This window comes from Sphaeramia orbicularis, chromosome 19, assembly GCF_902148855.1.
Source record: "Sphaeramia orbicularis chromosome 19, fSphaOr1.1, whole genome shotgun sequence".
NCBI lineage: Eukaryota > Metazoa > Chordata > Actinopteri > Kurtiformes > Apogonidae > Sphaeramia > Sphaeramia orbicularis.
The window spans coordinates 52,252,135-52,276,399 of NC_043975.1; the positions used below are offsets into that span (position 1 = coordinate 52,252,135).

The 24,265-nt window shown below is 42.0% G+C and overlaps 1 protein-coding gene across 1 annotated transcript in view; it reads left to right on the top strand.

Annotated features, from left to right (window-relative positions):
* LOC115439492 (voltage-dependent T-type calcium channel subunit alpha-1G-like) overlaps window positions 1-13,743 on the top strand; it is a 225,200-nt gene extending 211,457 nt beyond the window's left edge. Inside the window, exon 3 of the mRNA XM_030163305.1 lies at window positions 13,606-13,743. Coding sequence (XP_030019165.1) covers window positions 13,606-13,743 — 138 coding nt within the window. The remainder of the gene's footprint in view (window positions 1-13,605) is intronic.
* The last annotated feature ends 10,522 nt before the right edge of the window (window positions 13,744-24,265 follow it).

Genomic DNA, 24,265 nt, shown 5'->3' on the forward strand with positions numbered 1-24,265 from the left:
AGGTCCAAAACAGACCACACCAGGTCCAAACAGACCACACCAGGTCTAAAACAGACCACACCAGGTCTAAACAGACCACACCAGGTCTACACAGACCACACCAGGTCTAAAACAGACCACACCAGGTCTAAAACAGACCACACCAGGTCCAAACAGACCACACCAGGTCTAAAACAGACCACACCAGGTCTAAAACAGACCACACCAGGTCTAACAGACCACACCAGGTCTAAAACAGACCACACCAGGTCCAAACAGACCACACCAGGTCTAAAACAGACCACACCAGGTCTAAAACAGACCACACCAGGTCCAAACAGACCACACCAGGTCTAAAACAGACCACACCAGGTCTAACAGACCACACCAGGTCCAAACAGACCACACCAGGTCTAAAACAGACCACACCAGGTCTAAAACAGACCACACCAGGTCCAAACAGACCACACCAGGTCCAAACAGACCACACCAGGTCCAAACAGACCACACCAGGTCTAAAACAGACCACACCAGGTCTAACAGACCACACCAGGTCCAGCTGAACTCTGTCAATGCTTCCATTTCTTCTAAAGGTGGAATCCCTCCAGTCTGCTCAAACATTCGTCCACATGTGACTCATTTACAGGAATGTCACGTATTTGATTCTCTACTCAGCGACACTTGTGAATGTAGCGGCAGAGTGAACGCTGGGCCCAGTTCTGGTTCTGGTGCGGGGAACAAACGTCGTACCCGAATACAAGTTTGTGAAGGTAGGGGAAAGGAAATGAGGCGCACAACAACAGGAGACAAGCAGAGTCGTACCGGTTCTACGTAGTGGAAATGTGGCAATAGAGGAATTAGTAAAGAGTCTGGAGTTTCACTGTCACTGCACCCCCCCCCCCGTGAGCTGGGCCCAGCATCATCTGTTCTTATTATTAGTTCATACTGTATATGTTCTATTTTTTGTGCAGATGGAAATATAACAGACAGTTCATGCAAACACACCTGTTTGTACTCTTTTATTCCCTCAGCCAATGAGAATCGATAAGAGAATCGATAAGGAATTGGATCAATAAGCAAAATCGATAATGGAATCAGAATGGTTAAATTCTTCTGGATTCCCATCCCTAGCAGCAGGTGAAGTTGATAATGAGTCTGAGGGAGGGGTCTGAGGCAGCACAGCAGTGCACCATGACATGCACCATTAGTTCAATAGCTTTGCTCTCAGCTCTTGTATGAATGACCTCAGACTAAAATGCAGGAAGCTGTCGAGCTAAAACTAGCATGTTTGACGTTCTACGTTTGCAGCAAGAGCTAACTTTAGCAGCTGGTCAGAAGTTGGTCCAAACAGACAAATGTAATATTATGGTACTGACAGAGCTGACAGGAAAGTTCAATTCAATTCAGTTCAGTTTTATTTGTACAGCCCAATATCACAACCAGGTTATCTCAAAGGGCTTTACAGAGTCAGCTGGAGTAAACAACAGTCAAATAAACAGCAAGAACATGAGTCATGTCCAGGGCATCCCCCGTCCTTAGACCCTCCTTCTCGCCAAGGAAAAACTCAAACCCAGTGGGAAAAGGGAGGAACCTCGGGGAGAACCACAGTGAAGGAGAGATCCACTCCCATGGACGGACAGGCTGTAGATGCACCAGGACTGATGGACGTCCATTTGCAGATGGAGTTCCAGTCTGAAGGATGCAGTAGGGTGGACACATGAGGGGTCCGTCCCGCTGGATGAGACAGGCAGGGGCGAGGAGGCCCATCCACAGTGGTGAGGCCGAGGACGTCCATCCAGACAGGTGGGGGAGGGGTCAGGACACAGGTCAGGGCAGGACACAGATGGGTCAGCGCAGATCCTGTCGTCATTGGCTCCCAAGCGGCTACAGCTGAAAAAGTAGTAGTAGTTCCATCCAGTCTAATAAACAGCCTTGTTTCAGAAGTCAAATGGTACTGATGCGACGCCTCACATGACGTCCATGAACACACTGGTCTGCTGTTCAGTCATGCTCTTCAACACCTGGTACATGTACCCCCAAAATGACACCATCAGAGACTCCAGCTGGAGTTCAGCTTACAGAATGAACTCCAGAAATGGAACTCTTTCACTCTTTTTTACCTAACTCCAGATTATTTTACTCCACAAATTTGCAGTGTGGATAGGTTTGGGGGGGCAGGGGGGTGTCCAGGGGGGCGTCCAGGGGGTGTACCGCATGTTGAAGCCAATAACTGCAGCTGTGCAACTGTGGAGGAAACCTGTGAAGTCAACTGTAATATCCAGCAGAGGACTAATGTGACTATGAGACCAGTGCTGAATACACACTAGTACAGATTTGTTCCCTTATCCATTTGTTTTTTTTAATGACCTTCTTTTTACAAGTTTCTCTGTGTACACAGATGCACAAATGACAACAAACACTGAAGTTGAGTAGAACTATGTTTTAACCCAGGGCTGTCAAACTCATTTTAGTTCAGTTCCACATTCACCCCAGTATGATCTGCAGTGGGCCGGACCAGTAAAATAATAACAGAATAACCTACAAATAATGACAACTCCAAATTTTGTCTCTGTTTTGGTGAAAAAAAAAAACAAACAAACATTAAATTATGACAATGCTTACTTTTATAAACTATCCAAACAAAAAAGATGTGAATAACCTGAAAAAAAAATTAAATTTCTTAAGAAAAATAAGTGTAATTTTCGCCAGTGAACAAAGTAAAATTACATTATGGTAATGTTTACATCTACAACGTCTCCTTAAAAATCTGAATAACATGAACAACTCGAAATGTCTTGAGAAAAACAAGCACAATTTTAACAATATTCTGCCTCAGATTAACAGTTTATCAGTTTACACATGTGCATTACAACTTACATTACAATTACAAATACACAAAACATTTAGTAACAGGCAGAATATGGATAAAATTGCATTTACTTTTCTCAAGACATTTCACGTTGTTCATATTTCTTCAGGTTATTCACATGTTTTGTAAAAGGATTATTTGTTAATGCAAACATTTTCATGTAATTTTACTTTTTTACACTAAAACAAAGATAAAATCTGCAGTTGTCATTATTTATAGGTTATTAAGACAGTATTTTTCTGGTCTGACCCAACTGAGATCTAATTGGTTTACATGTGTACGTATGGAACCTTAAATAAAATGATTTTTACATGATGGATTAATATCCTCAGTGTCATTTTTGCATTTCACAAATTCATCCCCAGGGCCGGACTGGACCCTTTGGTGGGCCGGATTTGGCCCTTGGGCCACATGTTTGACACCTGTGGATTAGGTTAAAAATGGATGTTTGGGTCTTTTTGGGCTAAACATAAGTTCACGTTAGTGTTGGTCCATGATCTTAGCCATAAAATACTGAATCATTGAGTTTATTCTTAATATTAGAGATGAGTTTCATGTGACGTATGTATACATTCAGTCTTGGAGGAGGAAGTCACGCCGAGTTTGTAGCGTGTTAAAGGATGGAGCTGCTAAACTCCTGTGTGTCGTTTATTCCTTCTCTTTCACCAGTATCAGTTCTGCATCCAGACCGCTGGGTTCCACTGGTGGCAGCGCTGGTTCTGTTCTGCCCACTGCTGTTTGCAGTTATTACCACAGTTAGCCTAGCTTCTCAGTATAGTTAGCCTGCGTGCCTGTTGCCTTAGCAGCATGGAAAAACAGAGTAGTCCTCATGTGGTCCGGTCCTGCAGAGCCCTTTAAACCTACAGGAGTAGCGTGTCGTGGGCGTCCTGATAAAACCTGCTAAGTGACATTTTGGGTTGGGAATAAAAACCTGCTATCTCCCCTATTGTAGCTTCAAATTTCAGTCTCCTGTGAAAGTTGTTTACATTCCATCATAAGTACCAACATTAAAGGAACAGATATTGTTTTGTCATATTTCACAGTTTTCTTTTATATAAACAGTTTTTTGTTTCTCCTGTAAAATTTGCCAAAAGTCACAGAGCAGGTTTTATCAGGAAGCCGACGGTGTATTTCCGTTCAGTGATATTTCAGACTGCAGTACTCCGCTGATAAAAATAATTGCACATGTCAGTGCTTCCAAACACCTGTGTCCTTCTCCCCCCCACCATCTGAAGACATTTCAAATGAAAATGTCCATGGAACAGACCGCTACTGTTCCACATGTTTATGTCCACACATGTTTATTTACACTTGTGAGTGATTGACAGGAGTCTTAGTCCCACTAATCAGTACTAATACTAGTAAGAACAATAATATGTGATGTTCAGTTGTTCAGGGTAAAAAAAACGGGGGCCCTCTAGTGGTGGGAATAAGTGTCACTAACGTATGTTTTGTCCTTGCGGTGTTCCCGTAGTCAGTTCAGACATAAGAGGGAACTAACAGACACGTTTCTTTCACTCTGTTTGTATGGCCCCAAAAACGTTTGCCTGTGAGTATTTTCTGTTCAGTTGTTGTCAGAATGAATAGGATCAAATATCTCTGATGTGAACCATTGTTGTTGGAAATCTTAAATTAATCTGTAAATGCTAATCGTTAGCGTGTCTATGGATTTTCCCATTCAAGTTAGCATCGAGCTAGCGATCTTTTTCCCACTCATTTAAATGTATAATGCCATGTAAATGTACTAAGGCAGTGAACAGAACTCAGACATATTTAGTTTGTATGTGTCAGTTTTACAGTGAGTCTACAGGAACAGATTTGGACACAAGTTTTGGGCGTCCGTCTTTTCTTGGTAAACCTGTTGTCTATCTGCAGCTAATCGCTACACGCACACAAGCAGAAGAATAGGAGTTAGAATAAAACGGCATTAACGGGAGATAAAAAAATTGTCGGCGTTATTTAATGAATGCGTTAACGCGGTAATGACGCATTAACTTGCCCAGGCCTAGTTAAAATACGTACTCTAAAGCTATGCTATATTCCATTTGTGGAACTTCCTCAGTCCTGATAGCATTGCAGCAGTCCATGAAACTGGACTGGAAATGGATAAAGGTGGGCTACTGCTATGGCTGCCAGTTCTTCATAACTATCATTTATTTAAAATGTTGTTGAAGGGTACATCACCACTGGATACTTGTGGACTTTGTTCCCCGTGTTTTTCCATAAACAAAATGGCTGCTGGCCTTGTGTTGAACTGACCACCCCCCCACACTCAACCTGCCTCCCACTGGTGGGTGCTTGGACAGCGTTCAACATCCCTACAACCCTGTAGAGCTGGGGTGTCAAACATGCAGCCCGGGGGCCAAATCTTGCCTGCTATAGGGTCCGGTCCGGCCCATGGGATGAAGTTGTGAAATGCAAAAATGACCCATAAGATATTAACAATTATTTTATTTCAGGTTCCACAGTCAGATTAATTCAGTGTCAACTGGATCAGACTAGTCAAATACTGTCAGAATAACCGATAAACAATGGCAACTCCAAACTTTCTCCTCATAAAATAAATATGTTCGTACAATTTTTCTGTATTTACACTGAAACAAACTATCATTTCTCAAAAACCAGAATATTCTGTCTGTTATTAAACGTTTTGTGTGTTTGTAGATCCACTGTGGTCTGTAAGTTCTAATGCACATGTGGAAGTGAGAAACTGAAGCACGATACTGTAAAAAATCACACCTATTTTTCTTAAGAAATTGTAGTTTGTTTCTGTTATTCACATTGTTTCAAAGGATAGTTTGTAGATGGAAACATTTTCATGATAGAGTTTTTGACCTTTTTCACCCTAAAACAGAGGACAGTTTGGAGTTCATATTATTTATGCATCATTCTGTCAGTATTTTATGTTATGTCAGTATTTCACTGGTCCGGCCCACTGGGGTCAAACCTGCCTGAATATGGCCCCTGAACACTCCTGCTGTAGAGAATGAAGCAGGTCCAGAACATTTGTGAATGATCAGTTTCCTGCTGATGTGGAAGACAAACCTAAACTGAGAGTGGATTCTCATTGAATTTCTTGTGATATGACCTTTAGGGGCGAGGATGTGCAGTCTGTGATCCAGCTCTGCATCATGGCTGTGTGGGACTCATCAAACCAAACTCATGTGAATGTCTGGATAGAGATATACAGTACACTGTAAAAAAAATCTGTAATTTAACAGAATTTTCACTGTTGACAGATTTTTCCTGTATTTTTCAGATACAGGAAAATATAAATGAAATGACAAAAAAAGACTGTGATTTTACATGTCAAATGGAAAAGAACAGGAAAAAACTGTAACTGTGAAGAACCAGAAAATTTCTTTGTTTTTTTAAAGATTTTTTTTCTTTTTTCACAGAAAAATACAGTTAAAATACATGTGCAAATGTATCATAATTTCACAAATATTTCTTTTCTATTTATGAGATTAAACTGTTAATTTAAAGTTTAATACTGTAAAAAAAAATAAATAAAATGAGATAAAATTACAGACAGTTAACGGTAACAGAAGTATTAGTTCTGTCAGTTGAACCAGACTTGTTTGTTCATTGACAAATATCTTGTGTAATTACAGGAGGTTTCACAACAAAACTGTTGAATAAATGTATTTTTGTGGATGTATAACATGTATAAGCACTGATAAACTGTCCAAATACAGTTTTTATCAGTGGATTGGACAACTGAGTCTGACTGAAAATTATTTATATATATATATATATATATATATATATATATATATATATATATATATATATTTATAGGGAATTGGATTGTTTTAATACATGTAAATATTCTTTATTAAACATTAAAAAGTAAAAAAAAAAAGAAAAGCAAAATCTCATATAAAGTTAGGACAAAAAACTGTATTTGAATTATGGAAAATCTCATATTTTTATGAGATGGTTATTTTCTGTTATTTTACAGTACTTTTTGGCGCCCCTGCTGCTGGAATATTACTGTTTTGTTTTTTTTTGCTTGTTTTTGTTTTACAGTGTATGTAAATTTGCGGTCTTTGTGAGTCTTTTGCTTGGGTCTTTAGCTGCTTGATGGGCTGAAGCTGCTCCAGTTGTCTGATGCACAGGAGGTGGAGGCTGCAGGAGCACTGGTGTCTTTGGTGTAAAGGCTGAATCCTGTTTCCATCCGCCTACATAAAAAAACCCACAAAGACTTGACATCACTGCCAACACTGTTCCATTGACAAACGAGCTAGAGGAGGTGAAGAAGGACAACAGAAGCAGCTCCGTCATGTGACGACACCACGGTTCAACCTGAGGAAGGCCGCTGAAGTCGGCCGCAGACGGCCTTTGAGTTGTGACAGATCCTTTTAATGAGTTTCAGTTTGCCAATATCTTGCGTAAGGCAGACACACATCCCATTATCTGAGTCACCGCTTCATTCTGCTTCAACAGTATTTGTGCAGATTCATGTTTCACAGAGTTCTTCCACGGCTCTGACTCACTTGTGTGTTGTCATCTGGCCTATTTCACACATTTGCGACTGTCATGGTGAAGGAAAGCCAATTTCGTGAGTCTTGTCTGAACTTTGGATTAGGCCGGATGATAGAACGTAATTAACTTCTTAGTTTTGTTTTGGTGTAATGTGAAAGGCGCGGTCGTATTCATAGAGATATTAGAGAAAATGCCGGAAAAATGCCGGTTGTAGTGGATTTGAATACAGTTCTGTGCAGACAGGGGATGCAGTGGAGGGTAGAAATGAGGGAGTCTGTGAGCACTGAGCTGGTGAACACAGGGCACCGGTGTCTGCTGTGTGTGTGTGTGTGTGTGTGTGTGTGTGTGTGTTACACTTCTCCACTCTTTTCATCATGGACAGTCAGTGAACCATGGTGACGATTGATGCACACATTTGGATTTTGGTGAATACTCGAACCTCAGAGGAAGACTTGGATTTTCATGTTGTATCTGGTTGTTGGAGGAGCGTCTATACAGCTTCAATCTAATCTGTTTTCATCAGGATCAATCACAATCACAATCAGAATAATTTATTAATACTGGGGGAAATTATTGGGTGTTGTACACTGTAAAAAAAAAAAAAAAACAAAACATAAAAAAACAGTATTATTCCAGCAGCAGGGGCACCGAAAAACACTGTAAAATAACAGAAAATAACCATCTCATAAAAATATGGTAATTTTCCATAATTAAAATACAGTTTTTGTCTTTTTCCATTCTTCCTTTCTTTTCTTTTTTTGGTGACTATGCTTTACTGAGCAATCTGCTGTGACACTCCTGTACCACTGTGGAGTAAATGAAACATCTGGACTGAAGTGTCACTATTCACCTAAGGCATCTGTCTGACAGGCTGAGTTTGTCCCAAAAAAAACAAAAAAAACAAAGTGCTGAGTGAGAATCTTTGGGGTTTCCCTGCAGGTAACGCTGCTCTACAAGTTTTTAGAAATGATCTGCCTCAGAGATTAAATGTGCTAAATGTTACATATTTCAATGAGATTAATGGCAAAACAAATGACACAAGTGCTGGTTTGACGATGTTTCTGAGGTCTACGATGAAGTGTTATTACACATATATGTGGGTTTATGTACATTTACACAATAGATTTATAAATCTGACACTAGATAGAACCTGTAAAGTGAATGTATTGCCATGTGCAGACAGTGTTTTGAAGTAGATCTGGGAGCTCTGAGACTAATATTTCTTCTGAGTATAACCCATCCTCTCATTAGTTCACAAATTTCATATTTTGACCCAAGACTGTATGTTGGAAACCTCAGCCAACCAGGATTGTTCCCTCCTCCAGGAGGTATTGTTATCACTTTGCTTTGTTTGTTTGTTTGTTCTCATCTTCAGTGTAAAACTCTTCCCCCCATCTTTCCCAGATCTTCCCCACAGATAGGCCTAGGCCCTGGGACCAACCCAGTCCATTTTGGTCCCAGTAGGACAAAGTTCAAGGTCACAGCAAGGTCACAACATCTACAGTTTTCCATCTGTCATCATTGAGACATTTTCCAAAATTCATCCAAAATTCCAAACGACTCTGATTCTCCTCCAGTTGGATCCACCTGTAGCTTAGAACAGTCTCTTGTATGTGGAACTAAATTGTCCACATCCACTGTGGAATGTGGACTCTGTGGACATTTACACTGAACACTGAAAATCCCATTTCCCACACATTTAAAATTAGAACTCAACTAATATTGATGTGAATTGAATCTAATTGGACAGACACATGACTGGGACCAGATTCAACTGTTTGTGTGTATGGAACAACCTGGAAACTGTTGGATTTAAACAGACAGAGTGGATCCACACATGCACAGCGTTCAGGGGGCTTGGTGGAGGTTTGCGTTCTCTCCACACTTGTGTTTTACTTGATTTTTCTTTATCAGTGAGTCACACGTGGTGAAATTTCACTGCTTTTATTCTGGAAGCATTTGACTTGTAACCAGTGGAAGTTGAAACACACACTCCCTCCCATTGTCGGTGTGTGAACGTCTCCATTCTCCTCCCAGTGGCCTATCTCCTGCCTAAGCTAACAGGATTGGATATATTTATCCGTGTGTCTGTTGGTGTTTGGATGACTCATCTATCAGTGGGAGTCCTGGGCCTTCATCTCCTTCCAGACCATTCCTTTTAGTTTTCAACTGGGCTACATTCTTCTGCCTCCTCATGTCTACTCCCCTTATTTCTTCTTCTTTTCCTAATTGATCTGCTCTAACATTAAGGTTATCCTTTTTTTCCTCCCTTGTCCTCAGCCCCGCCCATGTTTTGGTCTTCAGTCCAGTCTGATAATGATTTGGAATAGTGATTGGAACTGAGACTCAGACAGCCAGACAGACTGTAATGAGGGCAGGAATACTGATTAGTGTGATGAGTGCTGTGTTCCAGGTTATTACATTAGTATATACTGGGCTGCACAGGCATTCATCATTTAACTCTGTTGAGGAGGTGAGGTGACAGATCATTACACACACACACTCATACTGTTGGAAGGCTGGAGTCGTCTTTGAACAACACGCTGAATTCAAAGAGGAAGGCTGTTATTTCTTCTTATTTGTCTTCCCCCATTGGAGTCGGACTCCCTGGAGCAGGAGGAAGTGAACAGAAGGGTTGGAACTGTGCACTCCTTTGGACCAAACCATGTCTGTTTGGGGCCTTCAGTACAGTACAGAGGTGTACCGAACGAATACATGTGGCCTACGTGAAGAACGCAAACACTCAACTTTAGTTTCCACATGAACTTTGAAGTGGAACACACACAGTATGAGCAGGGCGCCCACAAGCAGAACCCATGTGCAATATTTCATATCCACAACGGACGTCTGAGCGGCACACACACCATCCACATGCAGAAGGTGAACCAGCCTCACAGGTCCAAAGCCAGAGGTGGAGCACCCTCCGTCTTCTCTAAGGTGTCTGATTTGGGAGCATTTTGGGTTCCCTGTCCGTTATGTCAATAGGACAGGGCTGTCAGACTCCTGTTAGTTCAGTTCCACATTCAGCCCAGTTTGATCTGCAGTGGACCGAAGCAGTGAAATAATACCAGTGAAAAAAGTAAAATTCTATTCTGATCAGGTTTACAGCTACAAAGTTTCCTTAAAAATCTGAATAGCATGAACAACTTGAATTGTCTTAAGAAAAACAAGTGTAATTTTAACAATATTCTGCCTCCGTTTATCAGTTTAACGTTTAAACATGTGCGTTACAATCGCACAAAACATTTAGTAACAGGCAGAATATTGGTACAATTGCATTTACTTTTCTTCAGACATTTCCGTTTGTTCATATTTTTTCAGGTTATTCACATTTGTTGTAAAAGTATAGTTTGGTACAGGGTGGGGAAGCAAAATGTACAATATTTTGAGGCAGGGATTGAAAGACAGTGTATGACCAATTAGTTTATTGAAAGTCATGAGAATTTATTTGCCACAAGAAAATGTCCATAATAGAAAATGTTTTTATTCTGTGTCCTCCTTCTTTCTCAATAACTGCCTTCACACGCTTCCTGAAACTTGTGCAAGTGTTCCTCAAATACTAGGGTGACAACTTCTCCCATTCTTCTTTAATAGTATCTTCCAGACTTTCTGGTAATAGTTTTGCTCATAGTCATTCTCTTCTTTCCATTAGAAACAGTCTTTATGGACACTCCAACTATTTTGGAAATCTCCTTTGGTGTGACGAGTGCATTCAGCAAATCCCACACTCTTTGACGTTTGCTTTCCTGATTACTCATATGGGCAAAAGTTTGTGAAAAGGTATGGATAATAGTGTTAGGTATGATTATGACATCAGTATATGTTTGGGTTCAAAACAACTGACATAGTGTCTGCTGAGAAAAAACAACTAAATGTTCAGTGTACATTTGGCTTCCCCACCCTGTAATGTAAACATTTTCATGTAATTTTACTTTTTTCACCAAAAAACAAAGAGAAAATCTGGAGTTGTCATTATTTATAGGTTATAAGGCAAGGCAAGTTTATTTGTATAGCACATTTCAGCAACAAGGCAATTCAAGGTGCTTCACACAGGACATTGAAATAAAAAGAAACACATTTAAAACATTATAAAAGAAACATGTAAAAGGTGATTAAAAACAGCAAGTAAGAAAACAACACATAAAATCCAAAAAAATAAATAAATAAATAAAAATAAAAACACACACATATTAAAGTAAGAGTTGCAGTGCAGAGTTTCAAAAGAGAACATAAAATGTAAAAAGTCAAAAGCCTTTTAGTCAATAATGATTAGATTTCACTGGTTCTGACCCACTGGAAATCTAATTGGACTGAATGTGTCTGTATGTGGAACCTGGATTAAAAGGATTTGGACACATTGATCGTTAATATCTTCAGTGTAATTTTTGCATTTCACAAATTCATCCCAAGAGAAACACTGTAACCCAGTTTTTGGGGTGACAGAAAACGGACTGAAAATGTATCAAACTGAATTATTTGTGTACTGTTACACCCCCAGTGAACAGAGATTACAGAACAGCACATGAGTGTCAAAGGTCAGCTTTAAAGTGGGCGGTCCTTAACTGTCATTTATGACGAGAACTGAGAAAACTGGGACGTTACTGGATGATGTCTTTGATTGTTAATTTAAAGCTGTATCAGTCAGTCTGCTGCATATGTTAGTGGACAAACAAGAAAACAACATCATCATTAACTTTTTAAATAGCAGCCTGAAAAAATAATTTTTCAGCTCAAAAAACTGAGTGGAGTTTGATCAAACTTTGAGCCACAGCATGAGGATACCATCTGTGGATGGAAGTACATCTGTGATCAGAAGGGATGGATTTACTGGAGTCACATGACCAGTGTGGAGGCATGGTCATGTGACTGTAGGTGTTACATCACTTCAAGAAAATGTTTTATTAAAGGTATTGAACGGTTCATCCATTCATGACACTTAAAGTCTTTAAAACGAATGACACTTAAAAAGGCAACATTAAGAATTAAGGGGGGGTGAATAGTCTATCTATCTATCTATCTATCTATCTATCTATCTATCTATCTATCTATCTATCTATCTATCTATCTATCTATCTATCTATCTATCTATCTATCTATCTATCTATCTATCTATCTATCTATCTATCTATCTATCTATCTATCTATCCATCTATCTATCTGTCACCATTAGATTTTCTGGTGGTTTTCATGTATTCAGCTGTGTTAGTAACTCGTGCACTGTTGCCCATAAAGTTGGCATAATTTTGTATTCAGACAGATTCCTCGTTTTTTCTTATCTACACTGTAAAAAAAATGTGTAATTTAACAGAATTTTCACTGTTTATTTCCCAGATTTTTCCTGTATTTTTAAGATACATGAAATATCAATGAAATGACAAAAAAACTGTGATTTTACATGTCAGATGGAAAAGAACAGGAAAAAACTGTGAATAACCAGAAAATTTCCTTTTTTTAAAAGTTTTTTTTTCATAGAAAAATACACTAAAATACATTTGCAAATGTATCATAATTTCACAAATATTTATTTTCTATTCATGAGATTAAACTGTTAATTTAAAGTTTAATACTGTAAAAAAAAAAAAAAATAATAAAATGAGATAAAATTACTGACAATGGTAACAGAAGTATTAGTTCTGTCAGTTGAACCAGACTTGTTTGTTAATTGACAAATATCTTGTGTAATTACAGGAGGTTTCACAGCAAAACTGTTGAATAAATGTATTTTTGTGAATGTATAACATGTATAAGCACTGATAAACTGTCCAAATACAGTTTTTATCAGTGGATTGGACAACTGAGTCTCACTGAAAATTATTTATATATATATTTATAGGGAATTGGATTGTTTTAATACATGTAAATATTCTTTATTAAACATTAAAAAGTCCAAAAAATATGCAAAATCTCATGTAAAGTTAGGGCAAAAAACTATATTTTAATTATGGAAAATTACTGTATTTTTATGAGATGGATATTTTCTGTTATTTTACAGTATTTTTTCGGCACCCCTGCTGCTGGAATAATATCGTTTTTTTTACGTTTTTTTTTTTTTTTTTTTTTTACAGTGTATACACATCAGTATCACCTTTGACCAGGTGCAGTTATTAAATACTGAGTCCCAGTTACACATTATCTATCAAGACTAAATCACACGACCACAGTCTTTTCCTGAGAAGACTTCCAAATATGTTTGTCCAGCAGGTTTTCCCGCCCAGTGTCCTCATAGGTCACATCAGAGCTCTAACGTGTCCTTGTCCTTCTGTTTTCAGGACTTCGATGACTTTATCTTTGCATTCTTTGCCATTGAGATGGTGATCAAGATGGTTGCTTTGGGGATATTTGGGAAGAAGTGTTACCTTGGAGACACGTGGAATCGCTTGGACTTCTTCATTGTACTGGCCGGGTGAGTTCCACTTTTACTCTGAAACTGGGAGGGGGTCAAGCATAACCATGGGACAACCCAGGGGGGTGCAGGGGATGGCAAACACACATGTATGGAACACATTTATGGTGGAACTGATCTGCACGACAGTGTCTGAGTCTTACACACACACAAACACACCAGGGCATTAGTGACTTCAGATTTTTTCAGATCGACTTATTTGTCAATAAAGTTGAAGTCGTACGATGACGTCATCACACTGACAGCAGAGGAACAACAGACACAGCTGATCAACAATGAACAACTGGTACTGACGTTCACTGGAACATGAGCAACGTACAGGAAAGAGCAGAAGAAGAACTAAGACACAAGCATCAACAGTCCTTCTCAGACATTTAACCAAACAAAACACAGGCTAACACCTGGAATTTCCCTTTAATTTACCCCTTTCATGCATGAATTATGAGAACCTTAGTAAAGATTTTTTTCCTGAGTGTTTTTATTCCTCCTTAGACATGAAAGAAAACAATGTGATCAATTTTTTTTTTCATGGAGTTCCAAAAATGTCCATGCATTTAATTTTTGAAGTAAAGAAATGTGTTTAAAACCCAATATCAGAAAGTACAGAAGAGGATTAGGGCCACTGGAAAAAATACAATAAATTAAAATAAGGTTCAATATATGTATATTTTTAATTATTATTTTGAAAAAAAGTCAGAATTCTGAGATTAAAGTCCAGTGGCCCTTATCCTGTTCCATAAGAACGTAATATGAAAACAATGAAATAAAAACATTTTTAATGCTGCAAATCTGATGTTTTCTCCCATTTGAACATATTCTAATACTAGTTATTACTCACTTCATGGAGATAACATGCAAAAAAAAACCTTTGTGTCTAACATAACAAGTGCTTTCCACTCAAACATGTTAGTGCAGATCAGTTTTATCAAGAACAGCAAAGGTACAGTACTGGTCTGAATGTCAGTGTATTATGGGATGGTGCAGAAGTGTCCACTGTTGGCTGATATGGAACTAAAACAACAAAATCCATGAATATACAGAGAACATCTGGAGAAGAACTGTCCAGTGTAGTGACCACTGTGCATGAAAGGGTTAAGTGAACAACATAAAGTGGGAAAAGGTTCAGACAGCAGCAGAACAGACCCACAGCATGTTAGAGGAAAGAGCGCATTCATGAACTAAACAAACAGAATCACCCAAACACACTGGCTGTTCAAATTACTATTCAGTGTTGGTGGGGCTTCCATGGTTCACAGAACATGACCTAAACCAGAGTTTTTCTAGATCACAGTTTAGTTCCTACTCTGACTCGTCTTCTTCCTTCAGTCTTGGCCTGGCACTAGTGATGCACAGGTGTTTTGTTTTGGGGTTTTTTAAGCCACTTGGTGGATTTTTTTTGACCCGCCCTGTAAATAAAGTGACATTTTTTGGACCTGCACCAACCTGAGCCGGGTCCACTGACCTGCACATCACTTCTTTGTGCTCCGTGTTTTCATGTACAAAGATGAGAGTATTCACATGCACTGAATGAAGGCTCACACACAGTCAGGTGATGGAAGGGAGAGAGAGAAGAACACACGACTATTCGACTCCTCCAAAGTAACGTCGACTGGTGCCACAGACGTCGACAAGTCAACAAACTGACCTTTCTGTCAATGACCTAAAACACACACACACACACACATTAAACATATATATAGCACTGTGCAAAAGTTTCAGCGGCCTTTAGATTTGTTGTTGTTTTTGCACATTGAAATGAACATGCATACTTATTTCTCTCTCTGTGTCTCTTTTCATCAGATACAACAAGAAAATACAGGGAATATGTGCACAGCCTTAAGAGACAAACAAAACATATCAGTATTTAGTGTGACCCCTGACCCCATGACAAGAAGCAGCAAAAACCGTTAGGAACATCTGGCATGTGTTGAATGAAACCTGGGATAAAAAATCAGAACGTGAATGGCAAAGGAGTATGTCTTTAATCCTTTTGTTCAGACAATATGACATTTTTGCCGTTCACTTTCTGATTTTTTTTTTTATTCCAGGTTTCATTCAACACATGCCAGATGTTTCTACCAGTTTTTGCTGCATCTTGTCATGGGGTCAGGGGTCACACTAAATCTGACTTTAACCTTCACAACCCATTTAGTTCCATGTTTGTGTGTCTTTTAAGGCTGTGCACATATTTCCTGTATTTTCTTGTTGTATCTGAAGAAAAAGACTGAGAAATAAATATGTATGTTCATTTCATAAGCAACAACCTCTCCTTCCTGAAAGATGTTCTGAGGGCAGAAACTGTTGTGATTGGTCCAATCAACCGACCAGTCAAAAACAGAGGAGAGGCAGGAGAAGTAAGCGCTAAAGGCTGTTGCTTCTCCACCAGAGCCCACAGGTGCCACAGCGCCCCCTACCTCCACATGGATCAGACGGTGGCGTTCAGAGCGGCAGCCGGGGCTTCCTGTTGGTGGCTGTTTGTGGACCGTGGATCCGTCCTTGTGTTGTTGTTGCTGGGTGGAGGTTCATTTCTGCTCCTGGTCTCTGCTCAAATGGAATGAATGACAAACACAAAGGAGGTTGATGTTCACAACTCCCCAACTCACCTCTTCTTCACCTCACCCAAGGAACGAACGACTCCATCTGCAGCAAAAGATGGAAGCTGGAGGTGGGATGGCAGCCACATGCGGCACGCGGTCCCTGGGCAGGAGCGTCCAGACGCTGCAGAGCTTCCACCCACGCTCACTGCTCAAGCTCCAGGGGAGAAGAAGTAGATCAACCAGCCAGGCACACCGGCCTGACCAGAGGATGTGCCCGGGTGCTCACTCACCAGGATCCAGGGCGGTATCTGGATGTCTACCCTGAGCATCAAACCGGGGTCCATCCACCTGGGGAGCTGCATCTCCAGGCCCAGTCCGGTGGAGTGTCCGAGCGTGAAGGGGGCAAAGGGGACTGGGCCGGAGGAGACCAGCAGGGAAGCTCTCCTCCATGGCCGCAATGAGTAAAGCCTCCGCGGGGAAGGCGGTTAATGGAGCCAGTGGGCGGAGGAAGGTGTCGGATCCGACGACCTCTCCAAGGACTTTGGCCAGGGAGCTGCCCCCTACTGCACCTCCGACGAGAACAAACTGTCCACGGACACAGTGAGCAGAGAGACTGAGTCCTGGAGCAGCCGGGGCAGGGGGCTGGATGTAGAAAAGCTGCTTAAAGACCAAACCGGACTGCAGACCACCCCCAGACCCTCCTCTGCAAACAAGGACCGGCTGTCCCTGGGCGTGGAGGCCAGGGAGTGACCCCCGGACCCTCAGGTTTGTACCGTGGGTGAAAATGGCATGTGGCTTGGGGGGACCCTAACCCTAACCCTAACCCTGCTGTCCACCAACGTGGCCAACCGCTCCTCAATAGAGGAGATGCTGCACTCCCTGACTTCCCCACCCAGGGACAGCCAGACCTTGTCCACAGAGGAGCCGAGGGTCCTCCTCCACCCACTGGTTCCTTTGGCCAACTTCCCCGCGGGGGCTTTTCTCAGGGGGAGAGCTTCCCCGCCGGTTTGCCTCCTCTGGCCCGGTCCCCTTTGCCATCCTTCATGCTCAGACCCCCCACTGGACTGCACCTGGAGATGTGGCTACCCAAGTGCATGGACCCCGGTTTGATACTTAGGGTAGGCGTCCAGATGCCGCCCCGGATCTTGGTGAGTGACTACCCGAGCACATCCTTTGGTCGGGTTGGGGATGGAGCACGGTTGATCTCCTTCCTCTTCTTATGGCAGGCCAACTGTATCACAATGAGCTGGGCTCTGGAGCCTGAGCGATGAGCACGGCCACGAGCTCCAGGACATCTAACCCTAACCCTCTGTCCGAGCCTTCCGTCTCGTCTCTGGCTTCCATCTTCTGCCGGGGATGGAGTCTCTGTTCCTTGGGCGAGGTGAAGAAGAGGTGAGTCAGGGAGTTGTGAACATCAGCCTGCTTTGTTTTTGTCATTCATTCTGTTTGGTCCGAGAACGGGAGCAGAAATGAACCTCCGCTGAAGAACAACAACAACAGGACGGATCAACGGTCCACATAGAGACACCAACAGGAAGCACTGGCCGCCACTCTGAACACCCCAGTCTGATCCATGTGGAGGCAGGGGGAGCTGTGGCACCTGTGGGCTCTGGCGGAGAACCAGGAGCCCTTAGTTCTTACCTCTCCTGCCTCTCCTCTCCTCTGTTTTGTTTTTTTTTGTTTTTTTCTACTTGTCTTGTCCAGCATCCTAACAGCAGAACGGTAGTCTGGCTCCTTTTGGTGCTGAACACATTTGTTTTGCCAAAGGAAACTTCATAAAGTATATGAAGCTCCCGTTGATATTCTACGGTCTTTATTATGAGTTTTGTTGAACCACATGTCGATGCCGGACCTGACATGTGGGGGGGGGGCAAGAAAGAAGAAGGTGGTGAAGACCCTCACAAGACACTACAGTGAGGGGGGATCAAGCCCTCCCCCCCAAGAGGTGACAGTGCACCCGCCCCAAAGATGGTCAAGGGAGGCCCCAGCCAGAGGCTCCACGGCAGCTGAGCACAGGCCCCAGGGGGCCAGGGACGCCAGCCGCCACCCCCCGCTGGGGGCAGGCCACCCAGGGGCAAGCGAGGCCCGCCCCCCCGTCCCACCAAGTCCAACCCCCAAACCCCATATGCCCTCCAGGCCCCCAGTCACCCACACAAGCCTATGCACACACACCCACTGACACCCAGACACACACACCACCCACCCCACATGTTTGACCACACACACACACACACACACACACACACACACACACACACAAACACCTCCATCCATGCCCATAAACCCACCTACCCACATGCACGTACACACCTACATGTACACACATACACACACACGTACCCACACCCATCCACAGCCCCCCACACCCACCTACACACACACACACCTGCACGCACCAGACGTGCGTATCCGGAGCGCCACCACCCCCCCGGCAGCGAGCAGCACCGCCGCAAGTCCCCCCAAGGCGCGGCACTCAAGTGCAGCCCCAGCACCAACCGCAGCCCAGGGCGCCAACACCAGCCGCCAGGAACCCCACTGTGGTCCACCACCCCACCAGCAACCGCCACACCCCCAGTGCCCGCACACACACATCTGTCCCGGTGCCAACACGTCCTGCAGCGGGCAATAGGGCAGCCAGCCCAGCCCCCCGACCACAATCCCCATGTGCACATGCCATTCATCAGAGGGCGGCACCCCCCAGCAATACAGCCAGCTGAGTCCCAAGCCAATGGACCAACCCCCCCCTCGCCTCCCCACCTATTAGTGTTGTGAAGTGTGGTTAAAAGCGGTTAAAATTGAGGAGCAGAAACTGCTGAGGGTGACGCCACACAGACAGCCCCACCCACCCAAACAGCACCGCCCACCAGGCACCACGCAGCCCGCCCCCCAACAGTGAATGTGTGGTGTTAGTGTTTCTGTGTGTTGTGGGTGGGTGTAATTAAATTGGTTTTGATTGGTCGTTTCATTGGTCCAATCACAACAGTCTCTGCCCTCAGAACATCTTTCGGTGCAAAAGTACCATCTGCAACTTTTGCACAGTACTGATACGTCAGCCCCAGAAATAGAATGATGTCATGAAGGTTTAGAGAAGCAGCTGGAGTTTACATGTTGAACATCAGATCAGATAACATCAAATATATCTGTGGGGAGTGTCCCTCATACTGCCTCCCTCTGCTTCATTTGGTCTGTCACTGTATCCGTTTCCATGTGAGCTGAAGTGTTCCCCTCAGTGTCCGTTTGTAAGCTCCATTAGATCACCACTAACCCACGTCAGGGTCAGGGTTCTGCTGGAACCACGTTCAAACTAATGCAGTTGAGCCTGTGTTTGAACCACGTTAAACACTGAAACTAGATGATCCCCTCCAAATGATGTTGAATACATGCATTTTGGCCGTACACTTATGCTGTAATAACCCTCACTCTAACTGAGGGCCAGGGCACCAGTGATCTGGTGGGGGGGGTTGAACCATGTAAGTAGCACCTTTTGAAACCTGGGTTACAAAGTGTTGTACAAAGTATATATTGAATTCAGGGTATAACAGATTGTGTTAAGATAATACGAATAAAAAATACACAGGTGAGCACAGAAATCAGTCATGCATTGAAGTTGTTTCCACAAATGTATCTGAAGTGGTAACACTTTAGAATAAGTCCACACTATGAAGCATTAGTGAAGCATTAACAAATACTGAATTCATCATTAATAAAGCAGATTTATGACATGAATGCTGATTTGTATTTGGTTTATAGACACATTTATAATGGTTTTACTCATCATTCATAATCATAATCATTCATTCATGCAGTTTGTTTTAATAATCCCATGTGCTGTGTCTTTCCTTTGTTAGAATAACTCAGACTTTTGTGAGTCTTTGCTCATTTCCATCCTTTAAATTTCATTTGTAAGTGCTTTAAATGTCATAGATAGTGCACACTTTAGATGAGCTCACACCATAGACTGAATTCATGAGTAGGAAGTGCTTTAGAACTACCTGAAAGAATGAATTCCTGTATTAATAACTGTTTATAGGACATCTACTGGAAAATAAATGTGTGAGTTAGTATAAAATACACACATATTCACTAACCATTAGTACATGTCTGAATACTAAATGTTTAAATGCTGAATCCATAATTTATAAAGTATGAAAATACAATCAATAAGCGCATTGTAGATGAGCTTATGAATGATGAGTAAAACCATTATAACTGTGTTTATAAACCATGTGACTAATGACTATTCATGTCATAAATCTGCTTTATAAATGATGAATTCAGTATTTTTTTATTAATGCTTAAGTAACGCTTCACAGTGTGTACTTATTGTAAAGTGTTACCTTTGAAGTAAATGTTTAGAATTCCATAATGGAAAATATACAGAAACATCCAAATTAAAAAAAAAAACAAAAAACTTCCAAAATGTAGCTTTTTCCACTTGCTTGAGGTGGTACATTCTCAATTTGACGCTGAAAATAAAAAGTAGTTGCTAAAACTACATTTTCCAGCCATAGTTTTCCAAACTCCAGTTCTCCAGGGGTAGAAATGTGGTTGGTCTGAACTCCTGCCATGCTGAACTACTTGTAGTTTTAGGAGCTATGCTGGCAAAGTAGCTTCCCCACCACTGTCGGTAAAGGGTTAAAGGGTGGACGTTAAAAGGCTGACACAGTAAATGCATCCATAATAGTCCAACCCATTTTCCACAGGTACAGTAGGAGTGTGTGACGGCTGTGAGTTCTTCATGCACAGTGATGAACACACTGCAGTTTGATGAAGCATGTTTCCGAACAGATCCTGCTGGTTTCAGTCTGACATTTTCATCACACCACATCCCCTGCTGGTTTTTAATGCCATCCTTCTGTCACAGCTTCTGTTGTCCATCAGTGGGAGCGGAGTCCATTCCCCTCAGTGTTTGGTGTGTGTGTCTGAAATGGTGTGGGCCGTCCTTCAGCAGCTCTAAGAACAAACCCTTTCACCTGCTGGACCTTTGTGCTGTGGGTTCGGGTTCAGGTTCAGTGGACTCTGCTTCTGTTCCTACTATCTACTCTGCCTGTGTCTGAGTGGAAACTGCTTGAAGTATTGATCCTAAAAGCTGGCTCCCTGTTGGTTCTTTTTTGCTCAGTAGCTGATCTAGTGCCAGAGTAACAGAAGGAAGTAGATGGGAAACTCCTTAATGTCTAATAGTGAGGCACTAATCCACCGAGTGATTCAAAGACCCTATGGACTCTAAAACTGTTATTAACAGAGGTGTTCAGCTGACTCAGACCATGAGAAATGAAGCTGTTTTACTCTGATGATGAAGCCATGATACATTTGGAGTGAACTGGGTCATCTCAGAAGGTACCATTTTTTATGTCAATTAAAATAATGCACTTTTATTAAAGGTTTCATTTGGTAAAGGACCAGGAATGATGATGATGATGATGGTAGTGGTGGTGATGATGATGATGGTGATGATGATGAGGGAGAATCTTTAGTCTTTGTTTTGGTGAACTTATTCCAGACAAATGCTGTCGTCCTGGTGTCTTGTACCCTTTTTCTGAAGTATTCCGTATGTCAGGAAAGTCCACATGGTCTCATGTCTGAAGTATGGATGCTACGACTGTCTGGGGTCTAGTCAATGTATGATTATGAATATGCTGTAAAAAGTCGAGTTTTACTTGTGTATTCATCCCTCTTGTGCTGTTGTATCAAAGTCTCTGTTACCATCGTACATTTCTTTTTGCCATCTCACTGAGTGAGTGTTAACATTTGTTGTGTTACTGCTGGGTGTAATCGCTGTTCTAGAGCATACTGATTGTGAGCATTTTGTTCGACTCATTACATTTTACAGTGTAAAGACAGAAAGATCAACATGATTCAAAGCATGACTGATCTAAAAGTGGAGACTGCAGCATTAGAACTTATAACTTCTAAACCAGGCCACCCTTAAGTTCATGGAGCATTTAGATTAAAGCATCCATGAAACCGACACCTGAGATATCTTTGTATCTGTGAACGATACTGCGTTGTTTGTCAGTGTAAGTTCTCATTAGTCATTGTTCATCTTTAGTTGTTTTCGAAGTTCAACTGGACTGGTTTTGCTCTTGAAAACATTTCAAGAGACTTCATCAGTTCTATTTACTGATGGTGGAAAACAGACCTTTGTAGATCATAATGCTGGAAGGTCTCAGAGGATCTATGTGTGTGTGTGTGTGTGTGTGTGTGTGTGTGTGTGTATCTGCACAGTTCTGAGAAACTGAGATGTTTTCAACTGGACAATTTGGTCCCTACAGTTGAGGAATAGTCCCATCTCCACATTAAATATTACACAAACACAGACAGAGCCACAGGATACACTATACTCACAGCAGAATGCAGTGAGCATGTGCATGAGGTCCTCCTTTTTCAGGCCGCTGAGTACAAAAAATGTTGTTGCCGGTTGTTTTCCGGGGTTTTCTTCTTGTCACGTGGTCATCATTGTTTCCAAAAACTGGTGTTTTGCCTATCCATACTTCAACGCAACGGCAGCGTTGTGAGAGTTTTCCACTCAGGGACCTGTTCTCTAAAAATATCATTTCATGGCACTGACAATGCCAGTGTCATGTGGACGAAAGGATGAAACAATATTAAACTTTTGTTGATTGACATAATTTCATTCATGTGTACGCCGTATATCACCACAGTACTGTGGCAACAAGAGGCTAATGAGTTCATGGAACAGTATCTATGATTGGCTCTGTGGCAACAAGATGTTATTACTGCTTATTGTCACAGGACAAATGCTAACATTTGATTAGTTCTCTGGCAAGAGACAAACCAATATTTCATGCCACAGCACTGTGGCAGTAGCCATTGCCTTATTTTTTCCTCAAAGCTTATGTTAATGAATTGAAATAGCTTGTTAGTCCATGTTAGTTCATACCTGCAGCAAGACATACCACCACAAATAATATAAAAATGTTCAAACAAAATCAATGTTGAATAAACACAGAACAAAGCTAACAGTGAAAGTCTGGTCAAAAAAGACACTTGCGTAGGTTTAGGACAGCAGATGGTGGTTTGGGTTAAAATAGGTAACAGTTCTAATAATAAACAAGCAGAAAAATCTATCTGAGCTGGGATGTATTCAAGTCATAAGCTGTTATCATTTGCTGCTCCTTTGTATTGTAATAACTGTGGAAATGTCACAAAAATAATTTATGTAAAAGGTTGCTGTGGATGGAATATGTGCGTAGCAGAGCAGAACAATATAGAAGTGACAGAAAACACGGAACCTGAAATGAACTGTGCTTGTGAATGTGATAAGGCCCTCAGGTGCTGGAGAACCAGGACATCCTGATAGAGAACATGGTACTGATGAAGTGTTACTATGGTAACAACCCCAGTAAGAGGGGATATACACAGAGGATGTGGGAGAAATGGTTGGTTTGAAACCCTGCATCTTCACTGACTAAGAAACAGCTCTTAGCTCAGTGTTCAAATATCCACAATAAGAGGTTTCTATCACAGCTGGAGTATTCAGCATGGTGCAAAGACGCTACGGCAAGGGGGAGCAGGACAGTGGGGGGAGTGGGGGTGGGGGGGTCATCATCACTAGATCCACCCAGGGCTGAGACCAAGCAGTACTGGGAGAGTAAGAGGCAACACATAACACCAATGTGCAATGGCTGATGGACTTACAGGCCAAGTTCCAGACCCAGTAGTCATCCCCCTAGCAGACAGCCAAACAGGAGAGTCCAAAATGAGGAGCTGGACCGCACCAGGACCAACATGATTCACACCTACTGGACTAAGAAGCTGACTGCACTCCATGAACACCTGGCAGCACAGGTGAACCAGCTGCGAATGTAGGGAAACCACCCGGAGTGGAGAACCCAAGGCTGGACAGTCCTCATAAAGAAGAACCCCCAGAATGGAACAACGACCGGCCTAGAACCTGCCTCAGCACCACATGGACGCTCCTGTCAGGCATCGTAGCAGCAAAGATGAGTAGGATCATGGAGCAATACA